The following is a 22,548-nucleotide window of genomic DNA, read 5'->3' as shown; positions in this document are numbered from 1 at the left end:
GAATAAACAATCTCATAACTGGTAATTGAAGACTACAATATGCAGATAGTGTCGGTTACTTTAAAAAAATTATGAAACCCTGCGTAACCAAGCCAAAATAGATAATAGTCAAAAAATAATGGTTTACCTATAAAATATCTAAAACTGTGCCATTAAATCATACATAGTTTTAGATATTTTATAGATATAAGAATATTTTATATCTCTTACGGTTTGTTATTACAGGCAGGGCCTTAGGGATTAAAATAAATATAAAGGATAATAAGGCTTCAAAATTATATAGATAGATTATCTACAACGTTTAAGGAATGTCCAGGGTTATGCTCTGAAAATACCATAAAAGCTCCATTTTGACCTACACTGAGCATGTGGGCCGTTAATAAATTAATTTATAAAACTAACCAACTCCATCAGTAATATGTATTCTTAATTAAACGAAAACAAATAAGTATGATTGAAAAAGTTTGCACTATTTTTGTCGACTCGCCCATAAGATACGTAAACTATTATGGTTTGGTTTAAGTAGGGTTTAATTGAATTATAATAATAATTATTATTAATTATTATTTTCAGCTGTCGACATAATGCTGTCGGAGCCATCGTCTTATCACAGGCTGCTCCACTACTGGACATCATGGCACAACACTTCGACCGAAGAAGACCTCGAAAGCTACCAAACATACATCGAAAAAAAAAACCTGGCTGCGAGAATGCTGGGCTATTCTGATGGCTCCTTGATGCTGAAGGAGAAATATAAAGACGCAAATTTGACGAATACTTTGGAAGGATTGTGGCTGGAAATCAAACCTCTCTACGAATCTCTTCATGAATTTTTGATTATGAAAATCAAGCTGCGTTACGGAAATAAATACAGACAGAAAGGGAATTTAATACCAGCCCATTTATTAGGTAAATATTATATAAAATAAAATTTCATCAAACAAATCATTTAATTTTCAGATGTTTTGCAAACAGATAGTCAGGAATTATTTCCTAGGTTACCATGAATGATTAGGTGACCTAGAACCAGTGTTGCCATCTTTTTTTATGCTGATTATAGTATAAAGGTGTAAAAATTATAGTATTTCTGAAAAATATATAGTACAGGAACATTTTACGTCTTGAATCCTTTAAAATTATAGTATTTTGGCATATTTGGCGTAAAACTATAGTATTTTACATTTTTCGCAAAATTAAAATTATAGTATTGTACTATAATTATAGTACGGTTGGCATCACTGCCTAGAACCCTGAATAATAGGTATTTTAGCGTGTATTCATCAAAACTCGTGTACGTCTATGTGACGTCACCGTTATTCACAAAACACACGTTGCCAAATAGAGTTTCGCAGATTGGTCGAATGGGACTTTTTAGTTTGAAAAAATATTTGTTGCCATCGACAAGTTGCATCCTTCTAGGACTGCGAGTCGAAGACGCCAGGACACTTACGATCACCTACGAATTGGTCATTCCTATACCGGCTCGCCGATCGCCGCATTCAAATATATATACGTTAGGAGGTTACGTGCGACGGTCGTGAGGTAGATGTGCGATTTTCATATGCAACACCGGATCGCCGTTCTTGGAAGGTTTGATTTATTGATGTGCGACAGACGAGGCGAGTTTAGATGTGAGAGCCGGCTTATGCTCCGCGCAGACACGTCCACCGACCACAAACAACCATACGATGCGGACCGAATTTCATCTTCACAGGTTTCATTTCCGGTCGACGCATGCTTTACGTTACAGAGTCTCCCTCCCCGTAACGCCACACCGTCACTTCTACGGCGGACTCGTGTTCTTTAAAATGTTTATATGGATTGCAATACCGGTATTCCAAAAATCGGGATCTCGCTATTCATTTATACCGAAATACCGGGATTAATAATTTAAAATACCGGTATTTTAGGTATAATTAAAAAAAACTGAACATATCATAAATGGTTGAATCACGCGATAAAAGTGAAATAATATCTAAAAAGTCCAGAACATATTTTGGACGGAACTTATCAGGAGCTAAAATAATCCTGTTGATTTCGATTTATCGATGGAATTTTATTTCATTTTGTGCGGAAAGTTGACGGAACTGAGGAAATAATTAGGTCGCCGTGAAAGAATTATTGTCTTTATATATTTTTAACGAATATCGGTATTAATACTGGTATTCTATATGGAATACCGAAAAACCGGTTTTGAAAATTTTATTCCTATATTTATAGAAAATTTCAGCTTTGATTCTAGTCACAAACACATGGGATGCTCATTACGAGTCGTTGAGACCTGTAACAACCACTAGTAGAGTATATTATGCTTCATAACTTTGCACTCCGGCTCTAGGATGAAAATGGTGTAATATAATATTCTAAAAATATATTTTTTGCATATTATATAATTATCTATTTATTTATTTATTTATTACTACATACTATATTGATACAAGTGAATCTCATTACATTTGACCTAATTTTATGCGAGGTTGTCAGGCAGATATACCATATTTTGTAGGCACATATTTTGTCTTTAAATATGAATACACCTACAGTGATTTTATTATGAATATCTATCCTATTGTCAAATAGCCAAACCGTCGACATCAACCGCATTTTGCAGCTCACGTAATTCAGTTCTAAGTTGTCAATACAATCTCAGTTGTTAGGCTAATGGATAACACATTTTTTAGGTAAAATATTGCATCTGAGGTGAACTTCACTAAATTTAATTATACTTAGTCTTAATGACGTCATTTGACATTATTTCAAATAAAGAATCACAATATGTTACGTCGGCCTTACTATCAAATCGCCATGATTATTAACAAACATAAAAATTGAATCAATAATCGTAAGCCGTTTTATGCAATTTTGTTTCTCCGTATTTTTCATTCGTATTTTTAAAATGTCAGCAGGAAAACTAGGCTATTTATTACAAGGTTTCTGTATAATTTATTTCTTATAATATAAACCGACTGTAAATTTAATTAAATAACACTTTTATTAGTTATATATATGTAAATTCCCCTTCGCGGTATTTACATTACTTTTAAAAATATCTTGCTTTATTCGGGGTCGAAACGTTAACTAAGTGTTTCTCTTGAGGAATGCTTCGACTGCTTATTTTCTTCCATGGTCGATGGTCGATTCTTAGTATATTTTTATAAAATAAATCGAAAATTCCCCAAACAGAAAATGATAAGATTATTATTATACAAAGGCGGAGAAAAATATAACTACATAAACTAACACCAAATGACATACTTATGTCAAAATAAATTAAAGTTTTATTCCAACGGACGACAGGCCCTTAGCGTGCGCGTTCATTACGCCGGTCGGTCGATAAAATTCGATACAACGGCTGGTCGGTAGGCTAACCACTACACACGTACCCCGTTTATGCCATAACTTAGCGGGCTCTCACATCAAAACTCGCCTCGTCTGCATCGTGTCGAATACGTTGATGTAACATCATCGTTATTCACAAAACACACGTTGCCAAATGGAGCTCCGCAGATTGGTCGAATGCGACTGTTTAGTTTGAAAAAAAATATCTGCTGTTGCAATCGACAAGTTGCATGCTTCTCGGGCTGCTATTCAAAGGCGTCAGGACGCATACAAACACCTGTCGTTCCTATACCGGCTCGCCGATCGTCGCATCCAAATATCTATACATTTCGTGCCACTCTTGCTAGGTAGATCTGCGTGGTCTTCATATGCAACACCGGATCGCCGTTCTTGGAAGTTTTGATTTATGTCTGTGCGACAGACGAGGCGAGTTTAGATGTGAGAGCCGGTTTACTTCATCTTACTAATTCTTCAACGGTACTCCTACTTTACCCGACTGACTTTCTCTTCATACCCAGCCAGTTCAGAATCTAAGCGGACTGCATATTATAGTCATGTTGTAGTTGTTACACTAGCTGGCAATGAGAATGGGCGATAGCTCTTAACTTAATCCATACAAAGTCATTCAAATCACACGTCCATTGAAAATTAGCGTGGATTTTGACGTGGTTTTAGTATTCATTGATATATTTACTATGTAATCACTAATCAGTAACATAAAGGGATTCCAATCACGGGATCCCGAGCTATTTTCGATACCTATGAATCCCGGGATTGATAAAAATAATCCCGAAACTTTCGGGATTGATTTTTTTATCAATTTTTATGGAAAATAAAATAAAAACGAAAATATAACAGAAAAAATATTTTTAATAACAAATAACTACATTAGAAATAAACTGAGTTTGAATGAAGTTTGATTTATATCCATGTGTTTGTTTGCTTTTTTTTTTGCTTAGTTAGTTATAGTTAGTTTGCTTTATAAGTTGCCGATTCATTTTATTTTTTCAGATTAATTAAAAATTGATGAAGAAAGATTGGAAAAAAACAATGCTTCGCACTATTAACAAAGTAATCCCACCATTACCTTATACGTTTTCGGCAGTTTCATATTTGGCTGACTAATTAGACTTATGAAGCGGAAAGGCCATAAGTACACTATTTTAAATCTCGCTAACCCATTCATTAAGTCTTTACTATCAGAAACAGCAATCTCATATTAAATTAACATTATTATTTATATTACAATATTATTTACTCCGTTAAACTTATGTATTTCCAAGATTGAACATATACAATAGTAACAATAAATGTCTTAAATAGTATAAATTACACTAGATTTATTTTTGACCAATTTTATCAATATTATTTGTAAATGTAAAAATTTTATATTACCAATGGAAAAAAATGCCAATCCCGGGATTGTCAAATTGTAATCCCGAAATCCCGGGATCAGAATTTTGGCTCGGGATTGGATTCCCTAGTAACATATTTGTCATTCTATTGGATTACTACATTAGAGAAACTTTAAATTCAAAATAAGTAATTTGTTCCTTTCCTTATGTTTCAGGAAGCACAACCGGTGAAAGCTGGACATCATTATATCACATAGTAAAACCTTATCCTGATGCCCCTGATCTCTCAAGATCTTTAGCCGAGGGTTTGGAAGCGTGGAGCTACTGCAGGGGCGTCGACACCTTATTGAAGTCATTGGGATTTAATGCCATCAAAGACCCTTGTGTTTCTACTCTGAGAATGTTCCGACAAGAGGACCGTGATTCGGACTGCCACCCGATGGTTTACGATTTCTGCACTGGTAAAGAATATAGGTGAGTTTATTTTAGTACAGTCATTGACGTCCCGTGGGGGTAAGCAGGTTATGCGTTGCTTAGGGGCGGCAAATGAAGGAACAAACCCAAATATTTCAACTTTTGAGAGCAGTGACGGTTTTCTATGAAACAGGCGATGCGGGCGATTTGTTAAAAGTGCCGAAATCTCAGTGGAAATTGGAAACATTAAAAATCCTTGTAATTTATCTTATTATTCCTATTTTGTATTGAATATCCAATGGCAGTTAATTGCATTGGGGAAAAAATCACGAGGGGCGTCCTAACCTATCAGCACCTCAGACCTCCACGTTCATAAAAACACCGCTGTTTTAGAATAAGTTTCGTGGAAATCTTCTAATCCTCAGCAGAATATAATTGATAAACTAGACCGGTAGGTACAAAAAAATGACACACAATTTTAGACTAAAAATAAAAGGGGGTTGTATTCTAAGAGCCGAGCCACACCGGGCGACTCTGGTTCTCGAGATCAGTCGCGCGACTGGTCTTCTCAGGCGATTTACTCGGGCGACTTGCCGGCAGTGTTGCCATATTTTGAAAGTGGAATTATAGTACAAAGCCTCCAAAATTATAGTATTTGGGGATAAAATATAGTACGCGTTGTCATCTGTTGAAAATGAAAATTTTCCCAATTTTTTTACAGTCGACTCGTTTTTATTAGGTGAAATATTTCGTCGCGGGCCGCAGGTTCCCAATTTTTCATGGTCGGCTTGTTTTTTTTAGGAAAAATATTTCGCCGCGGGCCGCAAATTTCCAAATTTCCGAAGACCGCTCGATTGCGAAATGGCAAGTGCAAAATTATAGTATTTTGGGCGTACTATATCTATTTTATATCGTACATAGTACGCGGACCAAAATTATAGTACAAATACTATAATTATAGTACGGTTGGCAACACTGCTTGCCGGCGACCAGAGAGGCAGCCAATAATAAAAATAATAATGAATGTACACGCAAGTATGCATAAAATACGTTCTCTCCGCGGCGTGCCTGCCGGCGATTTGCAGGCGACCAGGGCGGGTATGTTAGAACTTGCGAGTCGTATGGTCGAAAACCGTGTGGTATGACAAGTTAGTATCGCCCGTTTCATACCGTATACGATAACACCTATTTTTGAAGCCACTCGCTACGGACTATTTTAATTCGCGAGTGACTAGTTGGCAACATCGCCAAAACCGAGAAAATCGGTGTCTATGGTACAAGATGAAACGTCAAAAATGAAATGTCAAACGAAATCATTATTTTTGTTGGTTATGTTTGTGTATAATTCCTACAATATTCGATTGATTTAGTATAATATGATATAGATATATGTACGTAGAATATAACCTTACATAAATGCGAAACCATATAATATTATTACACTGTAAAACAAGATTTAACAAAATAAACACAGTGTCTTCAATAACATTTATTTTTATGTAGGTATTTATTCATTACAAACCATTATAAAACATTAACATAATTAATTGAACTCAAGATAACAGAGTATTAAGTAACATTGTGAATAGGTAATATAATAACTCGGCATCTTTATTGTTTATAAATTGGTAATGCCGTGTTCTTTCCGTCAGTGAACTCATTCATTTTGACGTTTTGATTTTCAAGGTCACTGTCACATACGAAACGAAATATCAAAATAAACATGGAAATCGGGTAATAGGTTCATGAATTCACGTCCTTCGTCGTGCAAAAGTAGCAAAAGAATGGAGAGGTTTCAATTAAGTGATCTTAATTGAAATGAGGTAGGTGAGGTTATGTCCGTCTCAACATTATACCTACCTACGACTTTTTAATTCTCCATGCATATAATATTATAAACGTAATAATGTGTCAAAATATAACATACATCTTCTATGTCTTTGATTAATTTTAATCTATACAACCATATTCATTTTTTCGCATTGTAAACTCTTCACGCTTGTAGGTAGGTAGTAACATTAAACTTAAGATACCTAATAAACCTATATGGCGTGAGAATTTGTAAAATATATCTCACAAGCTCTTTGTTTAATCGAAAATTACGTATAAATAGTGCATCACTGAGTGAAAAAGCATTTTGACATAAGTTAACATAATTATTTGATCTGTTTCGCGGATGATTACGTGATCCTAAAAGTGCCGCAAAAGTAACTATTTATGGGATTGACATATTTTACAATAATTGGGTGAACGATACAAATCTATAGCAATTCTTTGGCGAAATATAAAATAATAATATGTAGGTAATTATTCTCGCGAGCCCAATAATAAAATACTATCTTTTCGCAGCCTAACCTGTCACTTTTATTTGACAGTTGAAAACTAAACTGCGTTATCGGCGCGAGACATCAGTGCGCATGCTCACATACTCAACTCGTATGGGGGACTATGGTCACGAGTGCCCTTTGGTATGGGTAATATTGTCGACACAGATTATGACTAATTCAGGTAGTGATAAGTTTCGACATGCCTTATTTCGATAACCTACGTCACTTTCGCGAATGACTACGATGTTTCACACGACTCGCAAGTTCTAACATAAGGCCCCAGAGAGGCAGTCAATAAATAATAATAATAATGAATGTATAATGTAAGATTGTAATAAAAAAAAATTCGTTCCCTCCGCGGCTTGGTTCTCGCGACTGATCGCCTAGTGTGGCTGCACTCAATACATCGCTATATGTTTTCATACATCGCTACCGGTCGCCCGACCAGAGAGACCGCGAGACCAGACCGAGCGCAAGAACGAGATTTTACTGATCGCCCGACTTTATTGCTATAAAGTAGAACGTATTTTTTGCATAACTTGCGTGTACATTCATTATTATTATTTATTGGTTGCTTCTCTGGTCGCCTGTAAGTCGCCCGAGTAAATCGCCCGAGAGACCACAGTGGCGCGACTGGTCTCGAGACCAGAGTCGCCCGGTGTGGTCCGGCTCTAAGGACGGCACTTTGCCTAGGGACATCACCGAGTACAGTAAAGGTTTAGGTTCAAGGGACGAGTCCGCGTGATGAATAAGATATATTTCTAAGTATTATCTTCTTCTTCTCGTCGGAGGTCGGCCATCATCGGCTCGATTTATTCTTTATTGTTTGCTACCGGAAACAGTACGGTAGTACCAATTGCAATACCAGTATTTAAAAAGTGGTATTCAATTATTTATCGATACCGAAATACCGGTTTCAAAAATTCAAAATACCGGTATTATCGGTACTAAGAATGCATACACGTTTATGTTTTTTGAAAATGAATTTCTTTTTTGTTCATTACTAACTACTACATTATAGGTACTGTGACACCCCCGTATGGTCCCCGTTTGGGGATGTCTTTGTGTATCTGGAGAGGCCCGAATCGGTATCAAATCCAACAAATAACTTACCTACTATAATAAATACCAACAGAAAACCTAACCTAACCTTACCTCACCTAAAAATAATCCAGTATATCGTCTATTTTCAAAAATTGTTTGCTGCTGGCTTCCTGTAAAGTGTAAACCGACAAGAACAGTGTTTTATTTAGACATGAATTTTATGTCAGTTATACGACCCAATGAGGTTGGACGGTCTTTAATGTACGTTCATATATTTCCGATACAACATTTCACGGTGAATACGGCGAACTGCATACGTACATGTTTCCGATCACGACATCTGGTAGGCATATGCCTTCTATCCTCTGACGCCACCAGTAATAACCCTTCTTTATATATATACTGGTAGACACTGGCACCATTTGAGGGAAAGCAAGATATACGTTGCTTAGAGGCGGCAAATTAAAGAATGGATATTATTAACACAATGCTTACGGGCCCTTTTAATTAATTTTGTAATTAACGTGTTAATTTGCATTTGAAAAGTAATTAGCAAAAACACAATTTTGTGCGGCCCGTAAGCTATGGGTTAATACAACTTTTGAAATACTAATGAGTATTAAAACAACCCTTTTCATAGATTACAGGTTTGCAATTTCAATGGTGTTGACGCCTTGAAGGATGTATTTTACGCGATAGGTCTAATGGAGTATTCAATCTACCACAACGGTTCTTCATTATCTGCTGAAAGACTTCCTCATCAAGGTAATGCTAATGACATATACACATTTTTTCTATCTAAGAATGTAGGTAGCAGTAGCGAAAGGTGGAGGCAGGCTGTTAAGATCTGCCATAGATAGTACACATTAAATTTTGTCACACGTAGGTATTTGTTTTCATTGAGATAAGACTACAATTTGCAGATGGTATTGATTAGTTTTTAAAAATCAATTAAACCCTGCCTAAACCAAACCATAGTAGTTTTAGTATACTTTGGGCGATACGACAAAGTGCACACTTTTTCATTCATACTTATTTGTGTTCGTTTTATTAAAAATATATATTACACGTATTATTAGTTCTTTTTTTAAATTCATTAAGCCCTGCATCACCAAACTATAATAGATAAAAAATATTATTCTATGTATAAAACATTCAAAGTAATGAATGTATGAATTAATTGCATAATTTTAGATATTTTATAAGAATACGAGTATTTTTTGGATATTATCTATTATGGCTTGGTTTCGTAGGGTTTATTTGAATTTTAAAAACTTACCAACACCATCAAATTCTGTACATCGTAGTCTTACTTTATTAATGAAAACAAATACGTATGACTGCCAAAGTTTTGTGTGCACTATTTATGGCGGATCTTAGCAGCCTACCTCTACCCTTCGCCATTATTACAATTAAGCACTGAATTTATCATTCAATCAATGCATTGACTTTAAGTTGATCTTGGCCGTAGGTTCATTTTCTTTTTAGTAATTTCCATGTGCTTTTTCTCTCCCTGGCACTTTGCATTAGAGTAAACTCAGTCAGAGCTCACTTTGAGCGTAGCAATCTAAGTCTTGGGCATCTTCTCCCAGGACACTCCCAGGCCAAATCTTAGATGCTTCACATCACCAATATATGGGTCCCGTGATACTCTCGATTAAGACCGAGGGTGGTACGGGGCGGGTTTGGTGGAGGGACTTTAACTTCAATGATCTTGGCCGATTCACTGACTTTATATGCGTAACCCACTATTTTAGAAATGGACATTATTGATCTGCCATTTTCCAGCGTTAGCTTCTAAAATGTCACATTTCATATTTTTCAAGATAAACATAACATGGCGAACCCATGGCACGTAGCGAAATGATCCGTATAACGATTTCAAAATAACAGACCTGTCTCTTACGGACTCCAAAATGAAGTAACCAAACATTTTATTAGCAAAAAACGTTGGATGTAATGTACACCATCATTGTTTTATACCTGTTTATGCCGTTTAGGTATGTTTATATATCTTATTTTACCATGTTTTAGGATTTGCAGAAGCTTTTGGCAATATTCTCGCCGAGCAGGTATCCATGGATTTCCACCTGAGGAATCTGATGCTGGACGAACATGGTTTAAAGCAGGATCATGAAACGGAGATAAATAATTTGATGTTGGAGGCCTTGAGGGTTCTTCCCTCTATAGCTTATTCATTGGCCGTTGACACCTTCAGATGGAATACATTGGATGGAGATATTCCCAAGGATATGTGGAACGAGCACTGGTGGAATTTGAGGTTAGATGATTTTTAATTAATAATTATTATTGATCTTTTTCAAAATCTCCTCTCATTCTCGTAGACCATTAGAATTATTCATTCATCGTTAAATAAACATTATTTGCGAAACACGACCGTTCAAAATTGGTAAAGTTATTTACCTTGTTAAAAATAATGCATTTTAATGAAATAATACTTAAGTAAGTGATTTTTTGAACAAAAAGGCATGAATCTTTAGCATGAAATATTTTTTTAAAAATGTGTAAATAATAGTTTATAGGGACCACCAATATGTATTAATCCAGGGCCGCTTAAAGGACAATTCTGGGCCCATGTTTATTTATTTTAATTTTATTTATTTAAGAAAACAAAACATTGTGAACATAACAAATCTAAATCCAAGACGTACACAACATGAGATTTTAGAATACAATTTCACACAGAACAATAAAATTTCGAATACAAAATACATAGCACGTCACCGAAAATATCTACGTCTTTGGGGAGCGCATTGACTAGTCTTGCCCCCTCGCTAATGGTGCCTGATAGGCTTGACACGAAGAAACGGTTTCGATCCAGAATAAATCATGGCTGCGACCACGTAAGTAATTGACAGGCGCATGTAAATTCAAATTCATTAGGACACCAGGATTGGAAACCATCCCTCATGATAACAGGCAAAAGTGTTTCAAGAGCAGAAGAGACCTACGAGATTCAAGAGAGTGATAAGTAAGCATGCCTTGTAGAAAGGCAGTTGGAAAATAATCATTTGACGAATTATCAAAAGGAAAATAGTTATACTCATGTCCTAAAATAAAGACATCGAAGAAATTTCTTCTGGACGCGTTTTAAAATAAACTAAATATTTATACTTATAGGAAACTTCATAAGGACACCAGATAATCGACACACATTCAAGAATGCTACGCACTAATGAGACGTAGAGTGTATAAGTTCTTATAGTCGATAATTTAATGAATTATATTTTATTTTTGAACCCTAAAAGTTATTTGTTACCGTGATATAATACATCCCATAGTCTTCGGGTCATATGGTTGTACAAAGATAACAGTAGTCATTGGTCATGTTACTTTGTAAAGATATGCATATTATATGTGTTACAAACAGTATCATAATAACACAGTAATAATATTACCTATATATTATGTCACATTATTTGTCCCTGACATATTAAGTTATCGCGGATTGTTTTTCCATAATTTCAAGTTCTCGTAGACATATTAAGACTAACATTGTAACATACGATCTCTGATTTTCGTTGCTACGTACTAGGGAATCCAATCCCGAGCCAAAATTCTGATCCCGGAATTTTGGGATTACAATTTGACATCCCGGGATCCCGAAACTGGACCCGGGATTGGCATTTTTTCAATAGTTAATATATTTTTTTTATATTTACAAATAACATTGATAAAATCGGTCAAAAATAAATCTAGTATAATTTATACTATTTAAGACATTTTTATTGTTAATATTGTGTACGTTCAATCTTGAAAATTCATAAGTTTAATGGAGTCAATATTATTGTAATATAAATAATAATGTGAATTTAATATGAGATTGCTGTTTCTGATAGTCATGAATGGGTTAACGAGATTTAAAATAGTAAAGCAAATCGTGGTGTTTGGCCTTTCCGCTTCATAAACCTAATAAATCAGCCAAATATGAATCTGCCGTAAAACATATGAGATCATGGTGTAATTACTTTGTTAAAAATGCGACGCTTTGTTTTTTTCCAATCTTTCTCATTTTTATTAATTTATGTGAAAAAATAAAATGAATCGGCAACTTACATATGGGTATAAATCAAACTTCATTCAAACTCAGTTTATTTCTAATTTAGTTATTTGTTTTTAAAAGTATTTTTTCTGTAATATTTTCGTTTTTATTTTATTTTCCATAAAAATTGAAAAAAAATCAATCCCTAAATCTTCGGGACTATGTTTACCAATCCCGGGATTCATAGGTATCGAAAATAGCTCGGGATCCCGGGATTGGAATCCTTACTACGTACCTATTACAACTACGAATTATTGACAAGTCGTTTTATTTACCGGCGCCATCTATTGTCAAATTTTAAATATATTGCCAGGAATACCTACTTTGTATCTGAGTGCAATAAATATAATTTCGTATGTATTCAGTACCTATAATTATGTTTCAGAAAAGAATACCAATTCATCGAGCCCCCAGTGACGAGATCTAAGCAAGATTTTGATTTTGCTGCTAACTATGATATCGTAATGGATCGCGAACTCACTCCGTAAGTAAAAAAACATCAAATCTTTCATCATCATTTAATGCACTACAATCCTTGGCGTGTTTTGACATCTTTCAAAAACTTGCTCCATCTTGGGCAATCCAGCGCTGACATTCTCCAGTTGCTTTGAGCGAGCAATCTTAAATCTCCTGTGGCACAGTCCAGCCATTTCAATTTCAGCCGTCTAGGTTTTCTCTTGCCCTCGGGGGTTGAGTACACAGCCTGCCTTGCTGGTGTATCTTTCGGCATTCTATGCAAGTGGCCGATCAAGCACTGTCTCTGGATTTTCATATGCTACGTGAACTTTTCGCCCCTATAAAGTGTGTACAGGTCCACATTATACCTTGACCTATAAATTACAATTTCTTGAACAGCCCCAAAGATTCTTCACAAAAGTCTCCTCTCATCCTTTCATTCCAGCATTCTGATCCATACGTTAATACTGGGCGCTAATACATACAATATAAAAGTTTGGTTTATAAATCAAGTTTCTAGTCTCGTATACCTATTTTTGAATAACGGCATATTAAATTTAGTGGCATTAAATAAATAGGTAACCTTATATGTCGCACATTCAAAATGGAGTTAAGATTGTTGAGAGTTACTTTTTTTTCAATTTTAAAATACTGCTTATTGTTAAAGTATTATTATTATTTGTCATTTTTTAAGGTTTTTTTAAAAAAATATTTGTATAAATAATTTTTGGCAAAGCTTTTTTGGATTTTAGCCCAAATTTATTTTTTATTACCCCCCCCCCCCCATCTAAAACTCTATTGTTTTTGTGTCAAAGTAATTTTATTTATATACGGGTTATTGTTTTCAAACAAGGTGTTGACAGGAGTTTGTAACAATCATACTGAACGTATAAATGAGCGACACACTGCAATATATATGTTTTGTTGTCAAAACAAAACAATAGAGCGATAAAGAATCAACATTTCTTCAACCATAACTAAATCGGTAAGGTATGTTGCGATTTGTTAATTGCGACAATATCTCGTGTAATATTATATGTACTGCATTTGTATTAATTGGAAGGACAATACATGAATTCTGACTCACTCATCGAGTCCATCGCGCGACGCACTATTATCGTCGAGTCCTTTACTCAATATTGTCAACCGAATTCAGCTCGAATCAAGTCTTTCAGTTTATTAATATAGTCAACCTCTTGATCACATTGATCTCACCAGCACATAATTACCCGCAAATGAATTATTGGTGAATTCATTTATTATTGCAATGATAAATTCATAAACTCACCCTTTACAACATCCAAGTCACTATGAATTCATGCTTCTCCATATAATCCACCGCTAACAGATTAACTTCCGGGGGTTTTTTTCTATGGGATAATATTGTCATAGATACACAATATTTAACATTATAAAGATTATGCTGCTAAATCTATGAAATAATAACAAAATTATTATAATTACATGTCTTCGTTTCTCATTTTCAGAAAATTCTTAGGTTACACGATGAGTTATGAGATATTAAAATCGCTGTGCAAGGAAACCTCTAAGCTTCACGGTAGAAAGATTGTTAAAAACAAACTCCACCGATGCAATCTTTTCGGATCGGAATCAGCTGGAATCAGATTACGGTAGATACCAGAATTTTTAATACAGATATTATTAAAATCTAATTTGCAGTGTTGTTAGTCTTGGCCTAATTTTTGACTTTGTATTTAATTCTATCTGTAAGTATGCACCCATAAGTTTACCTATACGAAAGTGTTCCAAGTTTAAAATGGAAGATCATCAGGTGCGGATTTAGCAATTCAGGCCCAAGATAGAAAAATATAGTTTTTAATCAAAATTTTTAATAAATTAATTTAAAAATCATAATATTGTTGTCTCAAATTCCTAAATCAACGTAATCAATAAATTTCTTCAAAATATAAATATACTTATAAATTTATATTGCTCTTTTCTTATATTACAATAATATGTCAATTGAAATGAAATAGCTTTAATACAATTTCAATTGATTTTTTTTTTTTTTGAGTTTCATAACTTTGGCGTTATGGAGGGTTGTATTAATAATAGTTTCCACAACATTTTTTGAATTGTACTCTGGATTAAACAGTGCATCTTTCTTAAATATCGAAAAATAAGTTCAAAATTTAATAATAAAAGTTAATATTGCTTAATTATTTGTAATACGAAGATCGTTGTGTTTTTAAACGTTCGTGCTACTTTGGCTAATTTACTTTATTTATTTTTTTAAATTTGGGGAACCATATAATATTACTAGTGAGTAGGGATTGCAATACCGAAGGAAAATACTAATACCGGTATTTCGGTATTTCCAATTGAATACCGGTATTAAACCGGTATTTTTTAAATATATGGAAAAACAAAAGTATCCATCAATAAATCTCTTTAAAATATTATTATTTTATAGCAAAAATATATAGCATAATTATGTATATACTTACACATATTATGTAAACCGTTAAAATTGGTGAAGGTATGATAATAATATGGCAGTGGTGAAAAGGTGGAGGTAGGCTGTTAAGATCCGACATAAATAGTACACACTACACTTTGTTAGTCATACATATTTTACTTGTATCCCGTAAGAAGTAAAACCAAATACAATATTGCTTTTTTGAAAAAAACAAACGAACAGTATTTAACCGCGATTTCAGATTCATCTAAAAATACACCTGCCACGTGTAACACTCGTGGGTGACTGGCGAAAATAATATTTGGATAAATTTTAAATAAGGAAAGTAGGTACCTACCAGTAATGCAAAAATGTATTTTAAAAATCTGCACGTCTTTTTGCTGGTCAAAGACGTCAAAAGGTCACCGGATGTAAGCCAAACTGCGTAACCCAACATAAAAATACAGTCCTGTTAAACCTTTTATGTAAATAATACATATTATTGTTACCAATTTCAATACCGAATATATCAGTATTGTCTGATTTTTAAAACCGGTATTTCGGTATCGAAAAATACTGTGATACCGGTTTTGAAATACCGGTATTGAAATTTCTATTAGTGAGGTGAAGGCCCTAACAAACACCTCGCTACACGTAAGACAACGACGTGCACCAAATGCAATGTTTATGTTCCTTAATATCAAAAAGTATATATAATATAATGTATATTATATTATGTATACGCAATAATGCAATATGCTTGTTTTTTCCAGAGAATTCTTTACCGACAATTCCACTAACGATTGGCGCGTACTCTATTTGGAAATCACCGAAGATGAAAAGCTTTCCACGTCTGCGCTACTGGAGTACTTCAAACCTTTAAGAATCTTCATGGACACCTACGAGGAGCCCAAGCCACCTGCGAAGAACCAGTACATGGCCATAGCCATCGGCATCGGAGTATTCTCCGTCGTCCTGGTCGTAGTTGTTAATATAATTTACATTATGAAGAAAATTAAGGACCACAAGGAGAAGAACTCCGAGCAGACATCGTTGCCACTGGGAGAGAGTAAACAAAATGAGTCACAAATTTTGAGGGGTTCTTTAGATGGCTATGGACAAGATAATAAGGGGTTGGATATTGAAAATGAAAAAATTTAACATGATGGTAACTCAAACCGGATATTACTGTCGAATTGAACAGTTACACCGCTATTTATTACCTCATAATATGGGTCACATGTTCATAAGTATTTTAGAAGTAAAATGTAATAGTACTTATTGTGTATTTATCGTATCTCACGAAGGCTCATTCTACTCTACTAGGCGATAGCAAAAATCAAACGAGAGATTGAAATGGAACTGTTATTTGGCGTGCGGACGCGCTTTTGTAACATAAATACACTATACTATTTTTTCAAAAATATGAATGAATACTTTCCCGGATGCGTATGTTAAATTGTTATCCAAAATCGTTAATCTTCCCCTCAGAACAGAAAAAGCCTAACTGATTTTTTGACATTTTACATTAAAGCACTTTTAAACTCTTTTGTCATTAATTTGAAAACTGTAAATATAAGAATATTGATTTAAATATAGAATAATACATTAGTTCAAAGCGTTGTTTATGTGAAAAAAAAACATTAAAAAGTATATTCTGTTCTATTAAATATTTCGTCAGATACGGTTAGGTTAGGTCAGATAGGTTAATTTTGTTCCAAAATGTTTTTAAGATTGAAGTTAAGCTTGAATGATCTAAGTTGATAACTTTACGTTCATAATTCAGATACGTTCTGACTGTGTTCTGACTCTATACAGAGAATCAAAAAGGAATGTTCTAGTACAATAAAAGTATTTTCACAAAAAAATCAGTTAGGCTTGTTCTGCTCTAAGGGGACGGTTTTATTCTAGATAGGTTAGATTCTATGTGGCGTACTATGTTAATAAAGGTTCTATGAACTGCCAACAGATGTCAATAAAATGGAAAGGAAAATTTCTTCGATGAACGGCAAATGTTACAATCAAAATATTTACATCAAGAGCCTTTTATTTTTGAAGTGTCGAAGATAAGTCGCATTTATACTGGTTTCACTTGCTGTGATTCTTTTTGGCTCTTCTGTAAAGTTTTCACAATGTAACATAAGCCCTTTCCGGAAAAAATCAAATATATATGTCTTATTAAAATATAGAATTATTAAAATTGCTAAGGAAAAATGAATACATAATCACTAGGAGTGCGACAGTACACAGTATACAAAATAATTTCACAGCGAAAACAAGTGAGGTAAAACACTCATTTTCAAAAAACTGTCACGATCATGTTAATAGTGATCAAATTAATATAAGCCTATATAAATACGCTGCTGTATGAATGCCTCTCTCCCCTGTTTCCATTTACACGTATTTCCGTAGAAGATAACTATCTGGTAGATCCATTGGCCACGATGTTTACAATATATAGAATAAGATCAATTTGTTTTTAAAAAATCAGACATTAAATACGATTCATTAATTCTCGAAGACTCCTCGTAATAATCGTGAAATATGTGCGTATTCCTGTTTTTATGAGGGTCGGTTATTGCTCATCTAACCTCTTTTCAGACTAGTGAAAACGGTGGATGTTTTAGGCACGTGGAGGCCCGGGACGCTGATAAGCTTGCAGATTCTCTGACGGTAAACTGTTGCCAGTGCGAATAATTACAAGATAAAAAGAACTTTTTATATACAACGTTTTTAAATTTTCTGTTGAATCATATAAACTTGACTTGACTAGCTTAAACGATCAAAAAAATTTGTACTTGATAGAAATAATACTGAAATGTCATTTTGACATTCATATTGATTTCCATAGTAACGCACGTATATATTAATAATTTAGTTGCTAGGACCCCAGACCCATAGCAACCAATAATGATGTCGAAATAACTTTCCATACAAAACAGAATTAACTGGAAATGAATTCAATTCTGCTTAAAAATGACTAAAAAATGCATTGGCATCGTGTTCTGATATATTCTAAAAGTTTCATATGTCTAATTAGTCGGGAAGTTAGTTAAAAATCGATTGCAAGATTTGTACCGGACAAAGAAGCACCGGAAAAATAATAATACGAGTTAAGAAAAACAGTGTAATAAAAAATATATGTTGCTGAGTTTAAAAAAAAGTCCATGATTGCTTCATTACTAGGGTTGTGAAAAATGTAAAAATCAATCATCTCATCAGCTTCGTTGAAAACCGTCACTGAATGAAACATAAAATCTAAGCCAGATAAAAATTATTGGGCAACCCCCTTACTTTTTTAAAGTTTTTCCCGAGTTAACTAAAAAAGTCAATTTGAGTTTTTTTAACTAGATTTTCTGGTTATAGAGTATATCCTGAAATAACACTGTAATTTTACGTAAAACTATAGTATAAACTATTTTTCTAGCTCTCGTAATAAAATGATTGCCATATAAGAGCCAGTTGAAATAATTTTGAAAAATAAATCGTTAGAAATTAATTTTTAGAACTATTATTAAAATAACATTATTTTAAAGATATTTTTTGTTTCTTAATGTGCAGTGGTACTTATTTTTCGGTTTCTATTTCTTGATTTCAGCTATATGTTAATAATTAATTTAAAACCTTTAATGTATATTTTTAGTCATTCATATTAAACGTAAATAATCTAAGTATTTATAAAGAAACGCTGAGTTACTTTCATTGCAATAAATTGAGTTAAAGACTTGCCTTGTATTTCAAATTACAGTATTATTAAAATAAATAATACTTATTATTATTTTAATGGTCTTCCCGTAAAGACATATGAAGGGTACAGGAGAAGAACATAATATGTCACACAATGTCAAGCTTAGATATCGTTGATTGGCCGTCGGTTTTTGTCTAGCATTGCTTATAGCAGTGGCGAAGAATGAAGGTAGCCTGTTAAGATCCGCCATAAATAATGCCCATTAAACTTCGTTGATCATACGTATTTCTTTTTATTGAACTAAGACTACAGTTTACAGATGATGATTTCAAAAAAAGATTTTTTCGATTGGTTATAATATACTCTCTCAGAAAGTGTTTTTCTAAATTATATATGTTCAATAATCAGAATGATATATTCTTAAATCTTGTGAATTATTCGTTGAATAAAAGAAATAGTTAATTATAAATTATTAGCAAGTGCAAGTAGTTACATCTAAAAAAAAATATTGGAGAAATTTCACGACGTCGGTTAGTAATCTAAGTAATAGTAAATAGTTACCTACTTTGATTTAAGAAACAAAAATCGATTGCCAAAGTAGCTTGATTTGGAAGAGCGCTGATGAGTAGATATTAAAATTGATCAATAGTTAAAATTTGTCGCAATTAGTATGTCACGCCGTAGCATATTGGTTAAATGCGACGGATGGGGCGTATACCTGGGAGATGCAGGGTTCGATTCCCGGCCGGGGTGGCTTACTTTTTTCAAAAAAAGATTTTTTCTATTGGTTATAATATACTCTCTCAGAAAGTGTTTTTCTAAATTATATATGTTGAAAACAAATACGTATGACTGACTAAATTTTGTGTGCACTATTAATGGTGGAACAGCCTACCTCCACCCTTCGCCACTGCCTTAAATCGCTCATCCATTCGTCCGGCGTTTTACAGGGGGAACTCTTGGTTTATGATTACAATGCACTATCAAGTGTGTTAAGTCTGACGTGAATGTTGACCACGGGCATAGACGATACATATTTTTATCCAGAACGAAATGGACATTTCTTGTTTTTAGACTGTATGATAATTTTCAATGCTCTATGATGCTTTGGCTAATTACTATTAATACCGAAATTAAAATAACCTTTTGTAGTAGTCGGTTCGATCTATGAGACTGCATTGCCAGTTTAAAAAAATCAAAATTGTAACATACCTAACATGTTTTTCGCCTGTACCCTTCATATATTATTATATTATTTATGTTTTCACTGACATTATGTTTGTAATCATGACAATAAATAATATATAATATTGTAAATAAAAGCATATACAAATAAAATTACATTTATGTTTATTTTGTGTTTATTTGGTGTTTATTTTATTTTATTTTTAAATTGTACCTTTCCGACAATACTACGGCTGACCAAAACGACATTATTTAAAAAAAAATACGATCATTGTTTTTGTTCGATTTTCAAATATAAATTTGAATTGTTAATTAAAAATCCGCGACCATTTTGAAAGGTTTTATACAAAGCAACACATTTAAAGATCTTCTACTAAGTAGAAGTAAAATAAGTAAAACTAAAATAATTAAAGAATCTACTTCATATTGAAAGACGAGTGATGATCAATCTCCACTGATGTTTATGACGTCAAGTATCTAGATAGGTCATGGCTCAACAAGGGGGGGCTAACAGACCTCTAGCCTGGGGGTCTGGGCTTACGGGGGGGGGGTTAGGTTAGGTTAGGTTTAGGTTTGTGAGAGATCGACCAGCCAAGTAAGATAAACACACATCGCAAACATGCACTAATAGTAAAAAAAATGCCATTTAATAATATGTGGTTTTGCCATACTTACAATTTTTGATTATTGTCGATATTTGACATGTCCATAATAATTGTGCATATCAACATTAAAGTGGGTGTATTAAAAATACAAAAATCGCTAAAAAATACCCTTAATTTTACCTCGAACACCATTTGGAAAATGCAACTGTAGATCGTCATATTGCCTTTAACCTTAGCGATATGTAGGGGGCCCGCCAAAGATCCTAGCCTGGGGACTCGCTTCGGGATGTGGGGGCCATGATCTAGGTATATTACGGAGGACCATCTTTTCTCACACCGTGCGCATGAAAAAGATGGGGTATATTGTCTTTAACTGACCGGCAGACAAGTCTTGTCAGTTTAACTAAAGTTGCCAAAATTGGCAGAACGGTTAGCTGCGCTAATAAATAACCTACAAAATAAGCTAAGTGTTCCGTTAAAATTTCCGGGTTTGCGAAGTGTTCCATTGCAGAAAAGGTTTGGGAACCCCTGCTCTATAGGATGCGAATATTGCATATATGTCGTAACTAGGGATTGCAATACCGACATCCCAGTATTTTTCGATACCGAAATACCGGTTTTAAAAATCATACAATACCGATATATTCGGTATTGACAGTGGAAACAAAATGTATTAATTAACATAAAAGACATAACAGAATTGTATTTTTGTCAGGTTACGCAATGTCTGGTTTACTTCTGTGGAACTTCATCGATCATTGGTGACCAGCAATGACACATTGTATAAAATATTAATATTTTTAAGAGTTTTTTAGATATATCATATTTATTGGTAAATATCTAGATACTATTATTTTATACTACTATTTTTTCCAGTTATTTTACGAAAACCGGTATTAATTATTTTCATTCGGTATTGCAATCCCTAGTAGTATCAATACATATATTTAAACTATCGATGATTAATAATTGTCATAATATCAAGCACAAAATTGCCGTCAATCATTCAGTTCTGATGGTAAAGTAAAAAATAATAATTTAGCCATGATTCAAACCTTGCTTACTAAACTATGGTATGTATAATAAATGAATGTCATTGTATTTACTGGGTATTGCACCGGAATCTGTAATGGCACACAATAATACATTAAAGGTCGAATCTAAAATAGTGTGGTCATGGGATTGTTCATGAAATAATACGAAGCATTCGTTTAGGACAGGTGCACATACGGTATATTGAAGGGCAAGGTCTAGGAGTGTCTCTTGTATCTGCGACAATGGCAGTGACCCTTGTTAAATTTCAATAACGATCACGCCTGTTGAATCTCGTCGATACATTTTTATTTGTAAGAAATTCTATGGGTTTAAAAAACATGTGTTAACTCTTTATTACTCTGGAAATATTAATTCATTGCTTATTCCAACCACTATTATCTTTTCAATTAATTGGTGATTTATCTCTTTTGATCTTGCCGTAACATACATCTTGGGAGTGACATCGAGTAGGTAGGTCATGCACTGCTCAATTACGGCAAATTTTAAAGGATGGAAATGCAAGAAGAAATGCGAATAATACAAACGTTGAGAATCGATTTCGCTGACATATTTTAAATATGATCATCGGTAGATGATGTGTAACTATATTAATGTGTA

General features: G+C 33.8%; 1 protein-coding gene across 1 annotated transcript in view; it reads left to right on the top strand.

Moving 5' to 3' along the window:
• The window catches only part of LOC147073455 (angiotensin-converting enzyme-like), a 42,128-nt gene extending 23,556 nt beyond the window's left edge, over window positions 1–18,572 (top strand). Inside the window, exons 5-11 of the mRNA XM_085945227.1 lie at window positions 574–909; window positions 4,910–5,168; window positions 9,120–9,244; window positions 10,514–10,760; window positions 12,928–13,026; window positions 14,486–14,629; window positions 16,191–18,572. Of these exons, the coding sequence (XP_085801353.1) occupies window positions 574–909; window positions 4,910–5,168; window positions 9,120–9,244; window positions 10,514–10,760; window positions 12,928–13,026; window positions 14,486–14,629; window positions 16,191–16,578 (1,598 nt within the window). The 3' untranslated portion in view covers window positions 16,579–18,572. The remainder of the gene's footprint in view (window positions 1–573; window positions 910–4,909; window positions 5,169–9,119; window positions 9,245–10,513; window positions 10,761–12,927; window positions 13,027–14,485; window positions 14,630–16,190) is intronic.
• Window positions 18,573–22,548: the final 3,976 nt, after the last annotated feature.

The sequence above is a fragment of the Rhyacophila brunnea genome, unplaced genomic scaffold, assembly GCF_057557595.1.
Source record: "Rhyacophila brunnea isolate RB1 unplaced genomic scaffold, BYU_Rbru_1.0 scaffold_18, whole genome shotgun sequence".
NCBI lineage: Eukaryota > Metazoa > Arthropoda > Insecta > Trichoptera > Rhyacophilidae > Rhyacophila > Rhyacophila brunnea.
This window is presented reverse-complemented; position numbering and strand designations above follow the sequence as displayed.